The sequence below is a fragment of the Chiroxiphia lanceolata genome, chromosome 1 (assembly GCF_009829145.1).
Source record: "Chiroxiphia lanceolata isolate bChiLan1 chromosome 1, bChiLan1.pri, whole genome shotgun sequence".
NCBI classification, from domain to species: domain Eukaryota; kingdom Metazoa; phylum Chordata; class Aves; order Passeriformes; family Pipridae; genus Chiroxiphia; species Chiroxiphia lanceolata.
This window is the reverse complement of record NC_045637.1, coordinates 58320045-58343421: the sequence shown is the minus strand read 5'-3', so window position 1 is coordinate 58343421 and position 23377 is coordinate 58320045. Positions and strand designations below refer to the sequence as shown.

At 35.8% G+C, this 23377-nt stretch overlaps 1 protein-coding gene across 1 annotated transcript in view; it reads left to right on the top strand.

Moving 5' to 3' along the window:
* The first annotated feature begins 1836 nt into the window (after positions 1–1836).
* RTTN (rotatin) overlaps positions 1837–23377 on the top strand; it is a 77057-nt gene continuing 55516 nt past the window's right edge. The window contains 23 exon segments of the mRNA XM_032681706.1: positions 1837–1926; positions 2585–2741; positions 2743–2770; positions 4033–4231; positions 5900–5932; positions 5935–5988; positions 7056–7134; positions 8227–8237; positions 8375–8455; positions 8458–8477; positions 9052–9202; positions 10135–10300; positions 12776–12957; positions 14767–14882; positions 16576–16746; positions 18031–18058; positions 18061–18222; positions 18225–18241; positions 19459–19571; positions 20127–20200; positions 20203–20252; positions 22176–22189; positions 22191–22299. Of these exon segments, the coding sequence (XP_032537597.1) occupies positions 1896–1926; positions 2585–2741; positions 2743–2770; positions 4033–4231; positions 5900–5932; positions 5935–5988; positions 7056–7134; positions 8227–8237; positions 8375–8455; positions 8458–8477; positions 9052–9202; positions 10135–10300; positions 12776–12957; positions 14767–14882; positions 16576–16746; positions 18031–18058; positions 18061–18222; positions 18225–18241; positions 19459–19571; positions 20127–20200; positions 20203–20252; positions 22176–22189; positions 22191–22299 (2046 nt within the window). The 5' untranslated portion in view covers positions 1837–1895.

Sequence of the window (23377 nt, the reverse complement as noted above, 5' to 3'; positions counted from 1 at the left end):
ACTGTGAGAGAGTAGCAAAGTGATGGAGACCAGGCTAGAAAAAAAATTAGCTGTAAACTGAGAGGGCAGTAACATACATCCTTTTGGAAAGCATTTGCAAATACTGTACTGCACTTTCACATTTTTGTTGGGTGCTGATAAAAATGTAGTTTCTCATGCAATACATGGTATTAAAAAAACACCCTATAAGTATTACAAGGCCATCTTCTTTTGTGGACCTGCAGTTATATGCAAAAAAATCAGGAGCACATACACACAACGATGTATATCACTTGTCTACCTATCATCAATTTATTTTTTCCCATTATGATGGCAAACACAAATTTTCAAAAATAAGATCAGCCCTTTGGCCAGATGACCAACGATGCACTATGTGTCTTTACTACACATTTAGGAAACCCTGCTTTGTGAAATTACTTTGCATTATAAACAGAGCAGTGTAATTCCATGGTCTAGGCTACATAGAAATGAAAACCCAAGCCCCCTAATGATTCACCTCTTAGTTCACCCCATCACCCCCTTACTTTACAGAAATCAGCAAGAGTTATTTCCTGTGTGCTGTCAGATCCATCAAAGTGATATTAGCAAATACATTATTAAATTACTACAAACATAAATTGTAGAATTGTAGAATGGCTTGAGTTGGAAGGGACCCTAAAGATCATCTAGTTCCTGCCCCCCTGCCATGGGCAGGGACACTTTTCAGTAGACCAGGTTGTTCAAAGCCCCATCCAACTCGGCCTTGAACACTGCCAGGGATAGGGCACCCCCAGTTTCTCTAGGCAACCTGTTCCAGTGTCTCACCACCCTCACAGTACAGAATTTCTTCCTAACACTTAATCTAAACCCACCCTCTTTCAGTTTGAAGCCATTTCCTCTTGTGCTGTCACTACATGCCCTTGTAAAAAGTCCCTCTCCACCTTTCTTGTCAGCTCCCTTCAAGTACTGGAACGAACGAATCATTCTCTGGCTTCCAGATCGGGGCCATGGTGCAGTAAAGGCTGAAGAAACACATATTTTCCTTTTTAATTTAGTGTCTGGACTCAGAAAAAAAAATAATAAAAAAATAAATCCAATGTTTGCAGAAGTTGATGCTGCAGAGAATGAGGCCAGAACGGAGGACGTGAAGAGCCGCGGCCCTACAGGGGCAGAGACACGGGCGGGAGGCGCGGTGACAGCCGCGGGCTGGGCAGCGCACACCCGCTGTCACTGAGCCGCTCACGGCTCCGAACGCCCCGGGACGGGCAGAGCTGCGCTGCGGGCCCCCACCGCACCACCGGGCACGGCACCGTGAGCCCCGGGGCTGCGCGTATCACAGAATCAATTGGGCTGGAAAAGGCCTGGGAGATCATCGAGTTCAACACCACCCTGTCAACCAGACCACGGCACTGAGTGACAGGTCCAGTCTTCCCTTAAACACCTCCGGGGACGGTGACTCCACCACCTCCCTGGGCAGCCCGTTCCAGTGTCTAATCGCCCTCCCTGTGAAGAAACTCCTCCCTAATGTCTAACTCATATCTCCCCTGGCGCAGCTCAGGACCATGCCCGCTCATCCTGCCTCTGTTCCCAGGAGAAGGGGCCGCACCCGCCCAAGCTAATCCCCGCTTCAGGCGGCGCTTTGGGCGGCACAGCGGGCGCACCGCTGCCGGCCTGGCGCGGGCGGGCGCGCTCGACGCGGGGCCGCCTGGGAGCTGTAGTTTTCTGCGCTCCCGCCGGCGCGCCGCGGGGCAGTGAAAGCTCCCGGCGTGCTTTGCGCGTGGCGAAGGGCAGCGGGGGCAGCGGCGGGTCCCAGTCGGCAGCGGGCGGACTACGATTCCCGAGGTGCTCTGCGGCCCCTTCCTAGCCGGGCGGGCGGGGCCGGCGCGGCGGTTGAATGCGGGCGGGGAGAGGGTGCGATGGAGTTGTCGTCGCTCGTCAGGAAGCTGGGTAATGGCTCCCCTCTCCTCCCGGGGCTGTCCCGGCCTCTCCGCCTGTGCAGCTGTGTGCAGGGAGGGCGAGGGGCCCGGCCGTGGTGTGCGGGAGCCCGGCCATCCCTGCCCGGCCTCTGCCGCCCCGCTGGGTCCTGCTCTCCCGCTCGGTTCGCCGCTGCAGGCGTAGGGGGACGGCGGCGCTTCCCTAGGTGGAAATGCTGCCCTAGGTGGAAATGCTGCCCTAGGTGGAAATGCTGCCCTAGGTGGAAAAAACGCCGAAGGCTGCCCCTTCAGAAATGGTGCCTTTCGATTCAGTGGGCTTAGGTAGTTTCTTTGTCAGATTGACGACTCCGAGGCAGCTTTCCGTATCCACAGCATATTTTGGCAGAGGTTCAGGCACCAGGTTATATCAGGAGAGGTACACTTGGCACCATATTATATCTAGTATAGTATAGTTTATAATGTTTCTCTGCTTTGTAACCATGCAAACATACTTGATTAGGTTATCGCTGGTGCACATAATCATATTTGTCTTCCTTGTAGGCATAATACTGACAGCATAAAAGCTGGCTTTTTTTTCCCCACAGATCTTTGACAGTATTCTGTTTGTCCAATTAAGAAAAAAATTACATCAAATAATATTATGGCTTTTTAATATATTTTTTTTTGGGCAGGTCATGAACTGACAGAGATAAGAGAGCGATCTCTGAAGACTATTCTATTTAAATTAGATCACAACTTGATTTCTTATGCTGATCTGGTCCATGAAAAAGCGCTTTTTCGTAACCTTTTGGAGTGGTTCAATTTCCCAGTCGTACCAATAAAGAGGAAGTACTAATTTTGTGAACAGTTTGATCAAGGTATGACATACTAACATTAATTTATTTTTAAACTATATGCCCTTAGAATGCCGAAGCTAAATAAGGCTGAATATTATTTGAATTTGTAGCTCCATATAATGAGATTTTTAGAGTGTTTTTGTAAAACAGGAATAATAAAGCCACTGTGTGCAGACCAAAATTAAAACAATTTGAGTGACTTGAAAATGGGTAAGAGGACACCAGATTATAGCTGAGAAAAATCATTCTTTTCTGGATTTCTCCTTTAGTTTCTCACTAAGTGTTTCTTTTTTCCCTTGGAGCATTATTTGCAGCTAGGCATTTGCACTGTTCCTGGAAAATGAAGATTTGAACATCAGTGCAAGTTATCTTAAGAAAATTGAGAAAATGTTAGAGAAATTTCAGATATCTCAGATTTTTACATTGTTTTGTTTTAATCACTAAACAGCAGCTAGGCAGAGGAAACAAAAAAACCCATCCTTGATACTAATGGATGATTGTCATGGTTTAACCCCAGCCAGACACCGAGCCCCACACAGCTGCTCACTCACTCCCCCACCAGTGGGATCTGGGAGAGAATTGGAAGGGTAAAAGGCAGAGAAAGAGAAATTGTGGGTTGAGATAAAGACAGTTTAATAGGGAAAGCAAAAGCTGTGTGCACAAGCAAAGAAAAGCAAGGGATTCATTCACCACTTCCCATGGGCAAGCAGGTGTTCAGCCATCCCTGGGACAGCAGGGCTCCATCACCTCTAACGCTGACTTAGGAAGACAAATACCATCACTCGAAATATCTCTCCCTTCCTTCTTCTTTCCCCCACTTTATAGACTGAGCGTGCTGTTGGAACTAGATGATCTTTACGGTCTCTTTAAACCCTGGCTGTTTTATGATTCTGTGATATAGAATATCCGTTTGGTCTGTTGGGGTCACCTGTCCCAGCCCTGTCTCCTCCCAGCCTCCCATGTACTCCCAGACCCCTTGCCAGCGTGGCAGTATGAAAAGCAGAAAAGTCTTTGGTTCTGTGTAGGCACTGCTCAGCAATAACAAAAACATCTCTATATTATCAACCCTGTGTGCAGCACAAATCCAAAACACAGCCCCCTACCAGCCACTGTAGAGCAAATGAACTCTATCTCAGCCCAGTGGTCTAAATGAATAAAGGCAAAATATAAATTAAATATTACAATTCTATTTTTTCCTCCCCTGCTGCTCTCTATCCCCCACCCTCATCCAGACACCTTGAGACTTTTCAGACTAACTTTGTCAATTATTTGTCCTAATATAGCATCCCCCTGCTGCCCAGAAAATGATTGGAATTGGTGCAGTGGAATTTTTCTCTCAGCTTCGCCCTGATGTGGATCCAAACTTGCAGGCCATAATTGATGGGATTGTGGATGGACTGTTCTTCCTTCCTTCTGAACTTTCTTCTAGTTCTTTATCAGTATGTTATCAAGCTCAGTCTCAGCCTTCAGTAGATCAACCAGGTAAATTACATATTTTGGAGTGTAATCTATTTTAAATTAAAGTAAAGGGAAAGGCTATGTAAAGCTGATCTTTTCAACCATAATAGGCAAATTATTCCTGAGAGATCAGTGAATTGTGTAGTAATCAAATTCTGCCAAAGACAGTGTGACTTTAGCTAAACCACCTAGTGCCATTCTTGTGATGGAATTCTCTGCCCTTTTCTTCAGTGTGTAATATCTGTTTTCTATAATGTACAAAGAGCATGACGCAACTTCTAAGAACACTTTATGGCAGCAAGTGTAGCAACTCTGAATAAATCTGTAATTTAGTTAGTAAAGTGTGCTTTTCTGCTCTTCATTGTGTAATAGGCTTTAGCTTTGAGAGCAATTCAGATCTTAAAAAAAAAAAAGAAATAAACAGTGGTTGATCCTAGTAGAACAATTTTTAAAACTACATTAGTTGTATGCACTGTCTACTTAGTTTTGTATTAGTATTTGTCATAGAAAAATCCATAAACTTTCTTTAAAATGTCATATTATGTGTGAGTACTTCACATATATGTGAAGTGCTATTACTTGCTTCTGTTATCTAGCTCATTATCTATCTGTTACACAAAGATTTACAGTGCCTCTTAGATATAACGTAACTCCTGTGAGTCTCCTCTTCTGCCTTGAAAATTTAACACAAAGTTTGGAGGAGAAAATTACAAATCATAGAAGTGCTTACTTCATCCTCCTGGTTATTGTGGGAAAGACACTGCTGTTACAGTGCATGCTGTAAGTGGCCACACCTCTCTCGCTCATACTGTGCAGTTTCAGAGATAAAAGCAATTTTTGTGGTTCTGCAGCCTGTCTAATGCTTGGAGTTGTAGTTTGCTAGAACTATTTGGCACTATGTGATGCCTGGCAATTGTGGAGGTTTTTTTCCTTTTCTTTTTTTCTTCCTGTGCCCATGTAGGGGCAGATTTTTACTTCATGTTTCCACTGTATTAATGTTGTACATGTGCATTCTTATCTTTTAGAACTACTCAGTTGAAGTTACTTAAGCTGTAAATTGTATGCATGTGTGGATGAAATAGTCTTGGTGCTTCCTAACAGGAGCGTTGTATTTTTCTTTCTGTTTCAACTTCAGTTACTGGGAAAAAATGTAAACTAATAATCTGGGCATTATTTAGTCTGATCTTTTGAACCAAATATTATGGTCTGGAGAGACTACTTTTAATGTTACATACCTTGTGATTATATTTATAAAGTTTGTGTATGAATGATGTGTATTTAACAATATACATATTATATACAAAGGGGACAACTTTTCGTGGGACCCGAGAAGGCAGCAGTTTTGATAGAAAAAGGCTATAAGAAGTTAATTAAAAAAGTCTATTTTATTGCTACATAGGTAGATTAAAGGAAAACCTTTTGTTTGGCTGCCAGTTCTCCATCAGGCAATACATTTTGTGTAATTATTTTTGCTATTGTTTGAATGATATTGCAGAATATAATTATGAAAAAATACACATTGATACACTCTCTTTACTCAATTTTTCTTATCATCTGAGACTATTTTAACCTATTAAGGAGACTGATTTAGAACTCAAGGGCAAAAGGAGGTAGTTCAGGAAAAACATGAAAATCGAGTTTTTCTTTTGTGTGTGTGGTGTACATTTTTTAAATTTCTTTTTTTTATTTTAGTTCTACCTCAAGAGGAATTATTCACTGGATATTTTGTCAAGGTAGAAGTCATCCACTACAGTTAGAAATACCTCCCAAAAGAACAGCCGGTATGTGTAGTTATGAAGGAATATGTTAATTATAGAAAGTGCTTAGAGTTGTAATTTAGATTGAATTTCATTAGAAATGTGCATAGCAATATTGGTTATTTCTTTCCTATTGTTATTCTGTGAAATCGAGTACCACAGAAACTACAATTATAACGCTTATAAAAATGACCTCGTCTTAATAGATCTTCTCTTTTCTAGTAAAAAGCTTAGCTTTTTGGAATATGTAAAGTGTGTTAAAAAGTGCTGCAATTTTAAAGATTATTTAAATTGCTAATGCTTTTCAGAAGATCTGTGTTTCATAGTCAAAAGTGGCTGTTTAAAAAACTTAGTCTGAAGTACCTTTCTACTTCTTAGAAAACTGGATTATGCTTTGGGAATGTTTACCTTGTATCTAAATGAAAATCGATGTTACAATTTGATTTTTTTTTTTTTTTTGTCAGTAAGATTATATGAAGTGTTTCTCTGACAAGCAGAGACCGGTAATACTGTGGCAAGTCTTTGCCTGTACCAGTATATTAGTAGCAGTTCACAGAGGTGTGTCGTATTTAACATACAGTATGGTGCTAAGAACTAGATTTTAAAATATGACTTTGCATTACTGTATGTGAATCACCAGTTTACTTCTTTAGTAGTTTATAAACTGTCTTAAGAATTGCACAATAATTATTACAAACTTGAAGTTAAAAATAGCTTCAAAGTTATTTTCGTTAGAGTTATTATGTGCCATAATTCTGTAAGAATGATAATTTCTACTTCTTTAAGAGTAAAAGCATGAGGGCGATTTTCTGGTTTTAGAGATTTATATGCTAATAAATATTCTGTAGTACCAGATTTACTAAAACTTTCTTCATTAAGTATATTTCATTTGGGTTTAAGATGATTTTAGTGGTGTTTTGGTGTTGCTGAATACTTTCATTAAAAGCACTTGAGTTCGTGTAAGTCCATATTTAGTAAAACGTAGTTATTTTTCAGATTCTGTATAGTTCATAAGTTTCTTTGTCTTGAATATATATGGTATAACATTTCTATAAAATTTATTCCAAAATATCTGCTCTGGTTTTTTGCAGTGAAATGCTTGAAATTTTCCACATTTCCTTGGCTAACTCTGACTTCAACAGATAGACATGTGCTTTCATCAAATGAAAGGTGCAGTAATAGAAACATTAGAATTTTATTGTAGGTTTTATTTTTCTGAAATAGCAGTTGTCAATTTCTGTCCTTCTGCATCATAAAGCTGTTCCTGTAAATAACCTAATGAGCTACTTTTTGATAAATGATTGTGAAAGCTGTGCTGAGGTTGGGCAGTGTCGCTCTCCATTCTTAGTGTTTAAATCAGAGTACATTTGGTTTTTTTTTTTTTCATGATACTTCAGGCTGTCTTCTAAATTTCTCAAGTGGATCAAAGATTTCATTCAGTTAATATTAGAACAAGGTGGAATAAAATCATTATTTACTTTACCCCCATGACCACTTGGCAGGAAAATCCATACTTTCAGTAGTCCCTTGGCTAGGTTTATGGCAATAAGTTTAGGTACAGGATCTTATCCAGGTACTGAGTCATTCTGATTGTCTTTCTGCAATGATTTTATTTTTTGGTTTTAACTTTCATTTAGAAAAACAGTGTTTGAAGTGGCCCAAGGAAAAATTCAGTAGTTGGGATTCCTTATGACTTGACACAGAACTGTGATAGGTTTCTAGTATAGGTTTTTTTGTTTGTTGTTTGAAAGATCCCTGAAACTGGAAAACATCTTTAATATTTAATTTCCTTTATGCCGAAGTATAGAGAAAGAACAGAGATTTGTAAATCTGGACTTTTTTTTACAGTGATTTCAGAAACAGTGGTTTCTGAAATGATTAAAGTGGAAAAAAGTGAAGTAGACTATCCTAAAGGTTTTTATTATTTACTAATATACATCTTAGAGAATAGCTAATAAATGTCTTCCTTTACGGAACTTCCCACATAGGTAATTCGAGTGTTTTTAAGTTCTACATGAACCTTAGTAATGAAAGAAACTTTTTTACTGGTATGAGTTAGATTACTTGCTGTATAACACAGATAATTACCAGCTTCAGAGGGACTTTCTAGTATTTGTTATTTTAATTTCAAATTGAATATCAGTAATGTTATTTCTCTTTTTGGAACCTAATTTTACATGTGGCTTGAAAATAGCTGGAGCTGAGTTTGTTCTTTATTGTATATAGGATGAGCATGGCTTAGAAATAATTCAATTTTAAAAGTAGTGTGACTAGTACAGAGGTTTTTTCCTTTAGATTCTTCAGTGTTGTGATTGTAACTTTCTTGTAAATACTTGTTCAAGCTAGTAATTACTGGTTGGTTCTTTTTAATTTTAATACATATTTAAATCTGAACTTTTAGTTCTTTGAGAGAACAACCAAAATTTAATTTGGAGTACTTGTGAGCTTCTTCAGGATGTGATTATGCAAGATTTTCCTGCTGAGATCTTCCTTCAAGGCCAAAGATTGTACAGGCAAGAATTCACATAAAGTTTAATGTTTTGTTTGCTGTGGTATAATTGTGCCAAGGAAGAATTGATGTAAATTATATGATTTGTTCTAACCAAATATCTAAACAAAAGTCCAAGGAGAATTCTAATATGATTCTAAACCAAATCTAACGAAGTTCCTTTATGTTAACTCTAAGTGCGTAGGAAAGGGGACATTGGCTACCTATCATGTTTAGAGAATTTTTTGGTTGTAATGTATGTTGCTAATCAGTAATGAAGTGTGTTCTGAAGTAATACTTTGTTTCTTCTGGATAAGATAAATTTGTGGTGGTGTTGTATGCACACCCTCTAATGGGCTTCCACAATGAAAGTACTGACTTCATTGGAAGTACAGTGTAGAACTCTGCTTTTTCCTTAGAACTGGTAGTCTTGCATTCGGTAAGAAAACAGTAGTTAAGCCTATTTATTCTTTGCTGTGATTTTGAAAAACCCTTGGAAGCATTTGTGGACTATATTTAGTGCAAGACTTTTGCTGGCATAGTTGTTCATGAACGTGATTAATGTTCAGCTATTGGTGTTGATGGTTTTGCCTTTGCAGAGCCTTTTGTCCCTGCTAAACCTGGCTTTTGTAGGAGATGGAAGACATCGTTTAGCTTTGCAGGCTGTGTCATGCTTGCAACAGTTGTGCATCTTCTTGAGAAGCAGGCTTAACTTTCATAGAGATCCAAGTTTTTCTTCCACAGAGCAAGGTAGGTATTTTTAACTATTTGAAATACTGTTGTTTTTACTACAGTTAAGATTGCCTAAAATGATTTTGGAAAGAAGCCCCTGAAATTTATAGCAAATGTAATCTTGTGAAATTGTTTTGCTGAATAAATGGTGTTCAGTGCTACTAATGTTAATAAAAAAAGTTTGAGTACTTGAATTGTTTTAAAGTACTTACTCATTTTTACAGTTTGCTGAGATTCATTTACTTTTCCCAGTCTACTCATTCATCTACTTTTCCCAGTATCCAGTTGTTTGTATGTCAGCAGGAGAGGAATTTTAACTAAAACTAAGATCAAATCTGTAAAATAAAAGTGGGCAGAGTTTCAGAAAAGTTTTTGAGCTGTTAGTTCTTAACAGTGTAGTTACTAATTTCATTAGCTATGTCAACTTCTTATGCTGGTGGCTAAAAATAGTTTAATCATTGTTTTGAGTTTTGCAGTCATTAAACCTATTTCACAGTGCTCTTAATGCTTAAATGTTATAGCTTTAATGGTGTAAATTAGTTGTAATGGTCTTCCTGTTTCCATTTTGTCATCTGAATTGAATCAACTCTGTTTCTGTAAATTGGTAGTCTGGTTTTCTTCATAAGATTGCCACTATATTTGGTGTCTTAATAAGTGATATTGGCTGCTAATTCAGTTATAACATCAACAAGTCCAATAGCCTTAGGCAGACACGCTTGTTTCTATTTTTAAAACTCAAGATTTATGATTCAACTGGAATCTTTAGTGGTTTTGCCTTGGAATTACTTTTCCAAACTCTGCTGCTTGCCAGTGATAGGTTGTCCTAGCTCACCAGTATTTACTTGGTGTTTTCCATATCTTACCTGGTTACTTTTACCGTTCATTGTGTTAGTATCTTTCAGAATAATGGATTCCACTAATGGAAAATATATGCTTTGTGTTACATAAAGGCACAGCTTCCCAGAATTCATCTATATCTTACTGTCAAGAGCCAAGAGGTCCTCCTCGTTCTCAGAATCCATCACCTGGAAGTAGTAGCCCTCGACCATCTGTAATTGGACGGACAGTTCAGCGTCCTAGAGGAGATGGTCAAGATTGGGATGCAGTATCTTCTAGGTGAATAAAACAGGAAATAAGTTACACTTCAATTAAAAAAAATTATTAATATGGGCTTATATCATCAACTCCTTGTCAGTGTGTGGAATGATGCAAGAGTTTTGGTAACTGTGAAAATTCAGGCCATGTTTTATGAATGAAACTGTTCTTTAAGTGGTGTTTAGAATATATAAGATCGTTGCCACATTTTGTAGCCAACCACCTTTTTAAACGAAATCTCTTAGTATTAATTGTTATTGCTTGTGCATGTATTTGTAATACACAGACAAGCATTTATTCAGACTATTGCTATAAAGTCAGGAATTTTTTGTTTTTTTTCAGCCGATGACCTTGTAGTTCTTTTAAGTAGAATGGCCGTCCCATAGGTAACGGGGTATCGTATTGTCCAAAACGCTATGACGTAGAAAGATTTCTATTAGTCTTTAATCTTTACTTTTAAATCTGACAACAAAATTCAGTTCTATAGCATCTAAAAATTTTACTCCAATATGAAATTATGAATTGTCTGTGTTCCCTCCAAACGGAGAGATTTGTGTGTGATTTTGCTACTCATCTTGACACAACAGACTTAAAGCTGCTATTCAAGAACCAAAGTCTTTTAATATGTGGAAGTTTAAAAGTCCTTGTAAATCCTTACTGCATTCTTGTTGGTAGTTTGTACGAGTCTCTGTAGTGTATGGTCTTAACGATTGAGTAACTCCTAGGCATTCGACTGTGATGAGAATATCTCATGTAGTAAATTGTAAATGCATCTTGAGAGTCATTATATTAGAAGTTTATTTTTACTCAAGTCTAATATATTAATATTTTAATATATAACTAATATTTTAATGTCGATGAACTCCAGGCTTAGTGTGTTTTAGGATCTGACCATTTTGAACATTTCACAGTTTAATAGCAGCTGGTGTATATTGTGCAAGAAATAGTGATAGCCTGGCTATCAGTCTAGTAATGAAATCTGCTTAAGAATAAGGACCGGTTTAGGTGGTGATGAGACATCTAGAAATCAGGGAGTGGTAGTATATTAAAAGTATATGGCCATATTATGAATTGTTCATGACTGTACGCTTTTATCTTCTTGCATCCTGTGTGGTGCAGTAGAACTGCTTACTGTCCATAAATCCCATTTCTTGCAAAGATATAATTTAACCCAGAGGTAGCATAAAAAAACCATGATGTCAATAGAAGATATGATAGAGAGAAATGACAGAAGTGTTGCTCTGACATTGCTTGTTTTTATATGGAAGAGCTGCTTTTAGTGAATCTTGTCTTTTTCAAAATAATTGTAATGTAAATTGTTTGTTTATTACTAACTATATGTAACTCTTCTTTTCCTTGTTCTTAAATCTTGAGACTCTTCAATCTATCTGTTTGTCTGTTTCAAATTCTGCCTGGAAACTTAACCTTTCCTCTTCTGAATTACTTTTATGACTGATACCTCTACTTCCTTACCCTCTGGTAAGTGCGGCCAAACACACTACACACTAGTGAACTCTTCTATTTTTATTGTAGTCTTCTATTGACCTCTTAATCAGTTGGCATTGAAATTCTTAATTACTGTTCTTTATAATCTTTTGCATTTAGTTAGACAATATAGTGCAACACAGTCATGCCACAATTCCTTTTTTTCAGCATGTTTAATAATAACAAAAGGAACCAAACAAAAACCAACTACAAAAGTCCGGTTTTTAAATACAGGTTTTTAAAGCAAATCTTAGGATAAGAAAAAGCATAAAAAATATCTGTTCTGAATTGTATTAATTATAATGCTGACAACAGAATTAGATTATTTTTGAAAACAGTTGAAAAAGAATACAATTATGAACTATACTGTTCATATATATGAACTATATATAATATATATTAATAAGTAGATATTTCTATAATATAATCACACCATGTATATTTTGTAACATATACTTGATTGCACTTAAAGCTTTCTTGGGCAAGAGAATATTTTCTGTTTTACAGTTGGTGAGGTAGTCCTAAGGCTTTAACATAGGGCACACTTTGTAATTTTCCTTCCAATGATTCTTGTGGCTAGCTATATAGAATGGTTTTAATACAGTAAGTATCATTCAGGATGAAATTTATTTGGTAAGTGGCCTTGAGAGATTTTGTTCATCACAAAAAATAAGTTTCAATTCAACTTATATTCTCTTGCAATATTGTATTCATTGCATGTGTATTTCTTCCAGTACACAGTACTAAGTGCATTTGAAGATGACTGCCAAAACATTAGGGATTCACTTGTGATATTACTAGTTCTGACATTTACAAAACCAACCAAACAAAATCCCCCTCTTCCTGCAACACTGGTGGATAGCAAAAAAAGAATGGGATGGAAGGAAGGATATGTTTAAGGAAGGAGGACATGAAAATACTTGATGCTATTTTTGACATGTGTACATATATGGGTTTTCTCTTTGCAAGAGTTAACCATGTCTTTTTTTGTTGTTTACTTGTTGTTTTAAGTGGAAACAGTACTCAAGCAAATGCAAACTCCAGAATCTCCCTGCATTCCCCATTTGATGTAGGACATATTGATCTACCAGATACTGAAATTGAGGACACTTTGGAATTACAGATGAAGCAGCTTAGCCTTCCTCAATTCTGTGTTTCTGTCTTGGAAAATGCAGTACCTCTTCTAAGAACAGGTCAGAAAGTGTTAAATATTTCACTTATTTATCCTTCTCATTTTTAATACAGACCTCTTAAGAAGTTGGTATTATGAGGTGAGTAGCTCAAGTAAATGAGGGTACAGATAATTAGTGAAGTACTGTAACTAGTTACAACAGTTCTTTTCCTGGAACTTTGTTCCGGTCATAAAGCTTGAATCTTCTGGTTGTTTTCCAGAATTGCTGCAGAAGTTTTAAGTACTTTTTACTGATGGTGGGAAGAAGTGGGTGTGTGGATGAAAAAATAGCCACACTTAACCAAACATGTTCTGATTTCTTTGAGCATGGAATTTACCTCCTGTTCAAGAAATAATAAACAAAAATTCTGAGGAGAGGTTTGTTTTTATTCATATGAATGCAATAACACGTTGTAATTTAAGAAACATAAGTAATGATAACAACTATGATTTTAATTTTAACCTATAAAGTTTCTAAATTACCAAGTCTTTTTGAAGGACAGTCTTTTTGTTCTTATGTTGTCTAAAATGGTATTTAGCTGTAAAATGTAATTCAAAACAGGTATTGTAAACATGGTAAGGTTTTCAAATATAGGAGATGGAAATATACATGTATCTATCTATGACTAGAATAGTAAAAGAGGCTTTAGCTTAAAAATTGTATGAAATACGTATGAAAATTGTTCAGTCCTCTTTTCTTTTTGGTAATAAACCAACTAAAATGAATTAAAGTTTTGTTTTTCCCTTTCAGAATAGTGATATTTAAATATTAATTAGTCACAAGCACATTTGTGACTTCTGGCATCTTTTATTTATAATGTAAAATTGCAGAAAATGTATTTTCTATCTTTTCCTTTTCTGGTGCCTGTCACTTCAAATCTGCACAGTTAAAATACAGTTTTTCCACCTTTCAAGTTTCTTTCATTGAATCTTATCATAGATTCAATGAGGAGCAGACTGTATGAGGAGCAGCTGAGGTCACTTGGTCTGTTCAGCCTGGAGAAGAGACTGAGGGGAGACCTCATTGCAGTCTACAACTTTGTTGTGAGGGGAAGAGGAGGGGCAGACATTGATCTCTTCTCTGTGGTGATAAGTGACTGGACCTGAGGGAATGGCCTGAAATTGTGTCAGGGGAGGTTCAACTTGGGTATTAGAAAAAGGTTCTTCACCCAGAGGGTGGTTGGGTGCTGAAATAGGCTTCCCAGGGAAGTGGTCACAGCACCAAGCCTGACAGAGTTCAAGAAGCGTTTGGACAGTACTTTCACTTTCAGGCGCATGGTGTGACTCTTAGGGATGGTCCTGTGCGGGGCCAGGAGCTGAACTCAATGATCCTTGTGGGTCTCTTCCAACTTGACATATTCTGTGATTCTGTGACCTAAAATAGTTTTGCTTTCGGATAAAGTTGATCTGTCTTTATTTCTCTTTCTGTGAGGTTTTTTACACTTTTTAAACTCTACTAGATGATATTCTTTCATTCTTCCACTGTGCTGTAATGAGACACAGATTGTAAGGAAACTAATATTGGATCTGAAAGCCTGTGATCTGAAGGCACACTGTGAGACAGTGTGATACTGTGAGGCAGTAACACACTGTTTCTCATGTGGTTATATTTTGAGTTTTTTATCTTCACTAAAATCAACAGACACTTTTATGAAAGTTATTATCAACTTATATGGTATAATGTAGATTTTCTTCTATTTAAATTAAAAGGAAAAACAGCAAGTTTATATTTTATATTTGGAATAAACCCTTGTTTATAGTGATGTCTTCTGAATATCAGAATATAATACTTTGTCTGCATTTCAGTTTATCCTCTCACTTGTGTTCCTAGGCAGTCGGAGAGTGACAATGGAAGTTCTTGAATTGCTTGTTGAAGACATGTTCCTTATTGGTGATGCTATTTCTGAAAATGTTTGGGAAGATGATAGCCTTTTTGCATTGGAATTGGTAAGATTCCTCAGACTTTGTTTAGCCATATTTAAGTCTTCTTTTGTAAGCCTCTGACATTTTCTGGAGTGATTCATATACAGATCTAATCTTCTGCTGAGCTACCCTTTTGAAAATTTTAAGTAGTTTATGACTAGTTCTACTGATGACATGTTATTTTTTTAAATGTAACTTCCTTTACCAGACGACACATGGAGTTTCATCTCAAGAAAATAAGCGGCCATTGAGAGAAACTTATGTGGGGGATATGAGGGAAAAGTACCAACTACAAATGTTGGAGACATTTGATGTAAATGGCAACTTTCACATTCTTTACTCATTATAAACTATCTGTTTAAAATCAGGAAGATAACTGTTTAGATCCAAGACCAGAATTGTAAGATGCGTACATGCTGTCTATTCCCTACACAGGAACTATAGATCACTGCACAAATTTCAGATATCCTTAACTATGTTGCTTAGCAGGGAAAGAAAGAAGACTTTTTGGCTCAGGAGAGATTCGAAGTGTGAAGGTGCTGTTGACCAAATAATTTAAATTGCTGGAAATATATCTGGACACAACTGAGAATTCTTATATACATGAAATATCAAATTAGTGAATAACAGATGAAATAATAATGACTGTCTTGCTTTTTTGAGGACAGGTGAAAGCTGAAGCATAAACTGCCGTGGCTTAGGCATGAAACAAACATATCAGAGTTACAGATGGAAACTTGTCTAAAAACTTGAATTAAATGCACCTGACTTAAGTTAGAATTCATGAAAATACCACTGAACATGAAACAATAATAACTGCAATATTAATTAATTAAAATATTGCTGTAGGCTTCCCTATTTTCTGTTTTATAAATGTTAATCTTTGTATTATTTATAGGACCTATTAGCAAATGAGAATTTTTTCTTTGAATTTAAGATACTGATCTGTGAAAATCTATGATAATTGATCAACTCCAAGTCAGTGCTGAAGTTTTCTTGCAGAATATTTTATCTCAGAAGCTTAATACCTTTTTGTCTAGTTGTTTTATGATCTGAATCAGTATGTTTCATTGCTTGCAAGTCTATCAAACTAAAATATAAACTGTGAGCATCAATATATGTATCCTGCTGATTATTATTAGTAGGATAATGTTTGCTTCCAGGCTACTAACAAGCAAAATTCTGCAAATAAGCTGGGTAATTTTGTACAATTGTATTGATTTTAAAAAAAAAAAAAAAGGATGAGAGGAAAAAAACCACTTTGCTGTTTCCTTTGAGAATGAATAGGGATAAAAAAACCTTTGATGTTTTCAAAGTTTGGATTGTGAGTTGATTTCGAATTTTTTTTTTTTAATTTTAAGGTAAAGGTTTATTTGCAGGTTCAGACCAGGCCTTAGTATTTCCATATTAAAATTGAAGTTCAAAAGTGTAGTGAGCAAAAATTTAGGCAGGGGGAGGGGAGAAAAGTGGGAGAGGAAAGGTGAGAGAGCAATCAGTAATGGGTAATTATTAAACAAGTATTCAGAACTAAAAGTGAAAGTAGATTGAGGTCTACTGTATAGTTCTGTTCGTATGACAAACAGTGCTGTGTATTTATGCAGTTTTAGCGTATTTGGTATAATTGTGTTAATGATACTGTGGGTGCTGTATAAACACTGTAAATATGCAGGAATGTTTCATTTTTTTTTAACTATTGTATTTCTGATTTTGTTTTCAGAAAGACAGATTGCTTCTGGTCTTGGGTTTACTTGGAGAAACTATATTATATCACAAAACCAATATAAGTGCAGAACAGCCCAAGGTGATGTTGGTGCATCACAGAATGGCATTTATTAGCATTTCGGTCTTCACTGTTAGATTGCTGCAAATACTTCTCCCTGTAGAAAAGGTATGACATCACATACGTGATTGTCTTTTGCTTTTGCATTTTAAGAGGGCAGAAAGTGTTGCCTTCCTCAGGGATTAGTACTGGGAAAATAACCACTGGACAGAGAAATTAATCTGATCTGCATTGGCTGATGTATGGTCACAGAGGGCAGCTTTGTCCATTCTTTGTTATCAGTGCACACTGCAGATTTCAAATCTTAAAAAACCAATTTTTATTACAGTTTTTAAACAAGTTTTTGAAATTCAGTGTTCTTTTCCCTCTATATTGTTTTTCTCTGGTATGATGTATGGTTTGCAAAGCTCTGCTGCCCCTGCTAGTTTATAGTATGTATGCAAGTAAGACTAGAATGACATAACATTTAAAATCATCACTCTTAATCTGATGAAATGTAGTAAGGAATTATGTTTCATACATCATAGTGATTTTAATTGTTCTTTGCTTCCAGAGCTCCTTAAAAGGAACTCTGATGTAGTTCTTGAGGGTTTTTTTTTTTGTTTGGACTTTTAGGGTGGAGCGTTTTTCTGTTTATTTCAGATGGGAAGGTCTGATAAATTTTCATGTGATGGAAGTGTTAGTGTTGTCATCGGAATGGGTTAAATTATTGTTAGACCCAGTTTTAGTGAGTGTAGCTTTTTTTTTAGACATTATTCAGAGTAGAAGATCGGTTAATACTGATGGCTTTTTTGTCACAATATTACCTCTTGTACTGCAAATAAGTGTAGACATACTAATCTCATGACTTTTTATAATTTTGCCCTTTTTAGGTTCTTATGCACATAATCTATCCATTCTGTGTATGACAAGAGTAGAAAAAGCTACTCTATTGAGGTCAGCGTTTTAGTTGAAATAATACTGAACATTTGCAGTTAAAAATCAAACCCACCAAACCAAAAAGAGAAATCCCAGTTTCTTAGTTTGCAGTATGACCATGTGGAATTGTAGACAGCTTTTTATTAAATACAGAAATAATTGTGGTCTGTGTATTCTCTGCCATCTTGTGGTCAGCCAGTGAATGACTCTGACCAGCAGTGCATATTAGTGCTGTTCTTGGATCGTACACAACTTTGGTGACTGGTTGCAGGTCTGATATTAGGAGTGACATCTAATTAACTATCACTTCTTAGTGAAAAAACTAATTCTTCATACAGAACTCATTTAATGATCTGCGTTTCTCTAACTTTACGTAGCAGCAGTAGTGATTGTACTTTTTGAATGACTGCAAGTGCTATTGTTGGTTTACTGTATTTCAGGCTGTTATTCTGACAGTTGTTTTCTTTTTCAAAGGCCAGTAAAGTTATACAAAAGAGTTTGCTGATGCTTTATTTCTTCTCTCTCTCGGACAGACCTTCTCCTTGGAATACCCAAGCATTCATGAATCCATTGCAGCCTATCTGGAGCAGATGAGTACTGAGAACTACACTATTTATAAACAAGTTTCAGAAGCTGCATATTCAATTGAATGCACTTGTAGCTTTATGGTGAAGTTCATAAAAAGGTGTGGAATTTTATATATAAGATACTTTTGTAGACAAGTTCTGTTCCTTCATTTCTTTTTTTATATGGTAAAAATTATAGTCTCACATGACAGAATAAGATCTGTAAGTATGAGAATTCCATACGATGCAAGATGTAGTTAATTATATTGTTTTCATTAATACTCTTCATGGTGTTTGTAAGAAAATCTAATCTTAAGTAAAAGCAAAGAAATAAACAATTGGAGATTGGAAGCGAACACTGGACTTTTTATGGGCAAAGAAGTAAGAAGCAGGATAATTATTTATTTATTTATATTTATGTAAATAGTACATTTATATATATATTATAATATAATATTTTATATTTATTTAATTATATAATGTATGTGTATGTATGTTGTCCAGTAGTTAAATATTGTTCAGAAACTTTTAAATCCCAACTAATTGGCAATTGCAGCTTTAAAAAACAACTGCTTCTAAACTGACTGAGATTTGTGTGTATCACTTTGTTATGAAGACAATGGATGTGCCTTGCTTTATTAGTTAAGTGCTTCTAGCACAATACTGAAATATTCTTCTCTATTATCTAAACGGACGAGCAATTTTGCAAAATACTAAAACTGATACTAAAATAAATGAATAAAATACAGGAATAGAAATATAATGCTGTCTTAAATCAGAGTTAATCTATCCTTTATTTAGGCAGGTTCTGGACTTTATAGAAGCAATACTTTGCTCATAAAATACTGAAGTTAACTCCATCAATTTTAAATGGCTCATGTTTAATGTATCTGGTAACCAAATACAATGAAGACGTATGTACTTAAATTTAGAAAAAAGAAACCGGCTCTTTAATATTAAAAATGGTTTGTTAAAAGTTTAATAGAATCTTTCATTATACTCCTCTCACATAAACTGCATAATGATTAAAAAAATAGTAATTTGAATAGAGTTATTATGTTCATACCATGAAACGTTAGACATACATTATTCCCACAGAGTTTAATAGAAGTGTATTTGGATTCATCAGGTGAAGGGTTTTCCACTCTCAGGAAGAGGTTCTGAATTTTTTTTGTTTGAAATTTATTGAATTAATTATAAACTTCTGTGAAGACTAAACTAAATCTTACTTAATATTCAATTATGATAAATTCTGAAAGATTAAGCAATAACAGAGGATACTTCTAATTTTACTATTTCTAATAGTTTCTTCCTTTCTCTTCATTTTCTGTCACAGGGGGATGCGAATCTTTCTGAATTAGTAGAATTGGCAGATCAGGCCTTGTGCAGTCTACCTTTCCACCAACACTTTCCCTTGCTTCGAGGATGCATTCACATGTGCTCAAATATGTGAGTACATTACTATGTAAAACACTGCTTGTGAAAGTATATTTTTTTTTTAGATTGATACAGTTTCTCAAATAGAATCTCAACTTGTTTATTCCCTGTATTTGAACAGTTGTTTTCTTTTAGCCATTGAAAGGTCTATTCTAACTGATTTGTGTCATTCTCTAGTGGGTGTATTGAAAATTGAATTTCAGATGCTAAATATTTTATTTTATGGAATAAAACAAATATTTTATTCCATATCTAAGCTCTTCTGATTTTGTATATAAAGTTGTTATATGATTTGCAAAGAAACTGTCTTCAAACATCTTGACTTGTCTTTTAGGCTTTCTTTAAATCTTTTGTTCAAAGTATATTTGTATAACTTTTATTTTGCTTTCAGAAATTAATTTTGCAAATATATTGTGATCTCGAATTTGTCTGTTTTTTTTCTAGGTGTATATACCCTTGCAGAAAGTATTTTTTAGAGATAATCCTGAAATTGAACAGGAAATTTTGTAGACATCTTTAGGTACTGTAAAATAAACAATAGTTAAATTAATTATTTTTAATTTTTAGTTGGAAGTCTGCTGAGGCCAACTCATTGCTCCAGGCGAACTGTCAGAAGATACTTCTCTGCCTATTATCTCACCCTTCATTGATATAAAAGCTGAAGCCTATCACTGCTGTTTGGAAGTGGTTACGGTTAGAACTGATGCTTACTTAACACTCTTGGTGTTGTACTCAATAATGCATATTATATGATTTCATCATTAAAAGCATTTTTGCAAATTCAATTTACTGTGTTATATGCTGGAAAATCTTAGTAGACCTGGACTTGCAGTTTGCTGTTACATTTTGGTGTTAAATCAACTTGGTTAAGTTATACTTCAGGTACTGCACTTCAAAATGACAGCATCTGTAGAAGGGGAAAAGCAGTGACTAAAAATTTTTTTTTATTTATTTAAAACCTTGTTAATAATGCTGGTCGCTTTGTTTTCTGACTGCTGTTATACTGAGTTTTTTCTTTTTTCTGTTTCTGTTTTTGAAAACAATTCAAGTGTTCAGTTTGTTTGTCTGCTGAAATGAGGTCTTTTGAGTCACAGACTCATTTGAGTTGAGACCTTTAACTAGATCAGATTTCTCAGAGCCCCATGCAGCCGGACCTTAAATGTTTCCAGGGTTCCACCACCTCTCAGCAACCTGCATCACCCTCATTGTAAAAAATTTCTTCCTTGTATCTGGTCTAAACCTGCCCTCTCTTTGTTTAAAACCATTATTCCTTGTCCTATCACAAGACCCTGATAAAAATTTGTCCCTGTATTTCTTACAAGACCCCTTATAAAGTACTAGAAGGCTGCAATGTTCTTAGCCCTCTGATCATCTTTGTGGCCCTCCTAACAGGTCCATGTCTTTCCTGTGCTGGGGACCCCAGACCTGAACACAGCACTCCAGGCAGGGTCTCACGAGAGCAGATGGGTAGAATCACCTCCCTCAACCTGCTGGCCATACTTCCTTTGATGCAACTCTTGGCTTTCTGGGCTATGAATATGGACTGTCAGCTTCCCCAAATTTCATCCACCAGTACCTCCAAATTCTTCTCACCAGGGCTGCTTTAAATCTGTTCATCCCCCAGTCTGTATTTGATATTGGGGATGGCCCCAGTCCAGAGGCAGGACCTTGCACTTGTCCGTGTTGAACTTCATGAGGTTCACATGGGCCCACTTTTCAAGGACAGATTTGATTCCCTTCACAGGAATTTTTCATTTCTCTTTGATTTCTTTTTTTTTTTGTTCAGGTTTGTATATGTATCAAGTTTGGGTTTAAGAACATGTAAATCCTTTTATGTACTGCTTGATTTTTTGGTTTTTGGTTTGTTTTCTTTGATTTTTTGGGGTTCTTTTTGGGTTCTTTTGTGCGTGTGGGGAGGGTTTATGTGTGTCTTGATTTTGTTTTATATGGATATTTTGTCACTGCCTTAGATTTTGTAATGATAGTCCAAGGAATAGAGTGTAAACTTCCTAGAAGTATGGCTGTACTCTATGTTGAGAATGGCAATGTCATATTCATCAGGTCATTTTAGGTATTCCGTAATCACGGCTTACAAAATAAAAATCGCTTTTGTATTTTGTTATAATACTTCATTGTAATTTTTATTTTCTGTAATGGACATCATCCATTGTCTGTAATGGACATCATTGTGCTTATAGCACAATTCAGTAATGTACAAATATGGTGGAGCTAGTCTTTCGGAAAGAAAACTCCTTATCTCCACTGAATGGCACTTGTCTGGTTTTGTGAGATTTTTACCTGCCTGTTTTAGGTTTTCCTTATTTTAATGTAAGGCCAAACAACATATACAGTTTTTAAATTTATTTTCACTATTATTTAAAACAGGAACAAAATTATTTTCTATTTCTTAGTCCTGTGTAGTAACAGGAATTTTCAGTTAGTGATCTTTAAAGAGAGTTCCTTCCAGGGTTGTAAAGTTTAGCTTTCAGAACTAGTCATCCAAAGTGCCTAGAGGAAGCCTTTCACTGCATGACATCTTCAGGCAGTTTATAAAACAAGATGTAGTACTGGAGATTGTCTTGAATTTTTAAACTAACTGACTTTATTTTACTGAAGGACTGTTTAGGTATTAAATATTGCGAAGCCTGTGTCTTCAGTCTGCCATGGAGTACATTTTCTTCTACATCCTAAAGTATTATATGAAATCTGTACATTTGGCCTTCAGGACGATAAGAATGAGGTACTGTGTTCAGTAGCTGTATTTATAAGTTGATGTGCATGCAAAGAAGGTGTTGATATTCTCCACAGTGGTCTGAGGCTTACATGAAGTTTTGACTAAATATGGGGTTTTGTATATGGAAAAGCTATAGAAAAGCTATGCAAATAGTGAAATTGTAGTAAATTGAAAGATTTGGAGTTTTTTTGCGATGAATTCAGAGACAAGATAATATTATAGGTATAGGATGCTATTAACTGTAATAAAGACTAATGAAAATGAAATAAATATTGTTTTTGTTCATCTTTTCCTGTAATATATTCGGCCCTAATAAAATGCGTATGATGAAATAGTATGTATGCTGCTTTACACTTATGGGAGACGCAAACTTTGAAGTCTCAAGTCTCTGTAAAAGTGGGGTGACCTCTGAATTGGTTGAGGAACAAAAAGACACTTGAAATCTGCAATGTCTTTGCTATAAACTTGTATTTCATCACTACAAGCACATCTGTGTTTTAATATAATTACCTGACTTATAAAAATGTTTTATAATATTATAGAACAAATTTCTGTTGGGTTCATTTATATGCACGACTGCTTAACAAGTGTTCATTATTTCCTAGCTCACATATAGAGCTAAGCAGGGAGTTGTGAGAGGAAGAAAAAATTACCTGGGTTCTTTGTAACTCCTTTATGGATGATCTGTAATGTCCCTACAGTCAGAGGGAAAGAACATTGACTAACAAATTATTTATTATTTTCAGCTTCTCTCCTGGAATGATATTTTTTAAACACAGTACTGTGCACAATTCCATTTAGAAGTGATTTTTTTTTAGCATTTTAAAAGGAGAAGTAAAATATCTTTAATAACGCGCTACATGTTTATACTTTGTATGTAATTTATCTTTTGCAAGGAAATAATTTATTTTGACTACCCCATTGGATACCATATGGAAAAGACTGGCAGTTTTCTCTTAGTGGTTGGTCAAGCATAAGAAATAGATTTCAATTGATATTGGATAATGAATTTAAAAAGATCAAAGAATGCATATTTACAAAATTATCACTTTTTGTTCTCTTTATAACCTTATAATGCATTTTT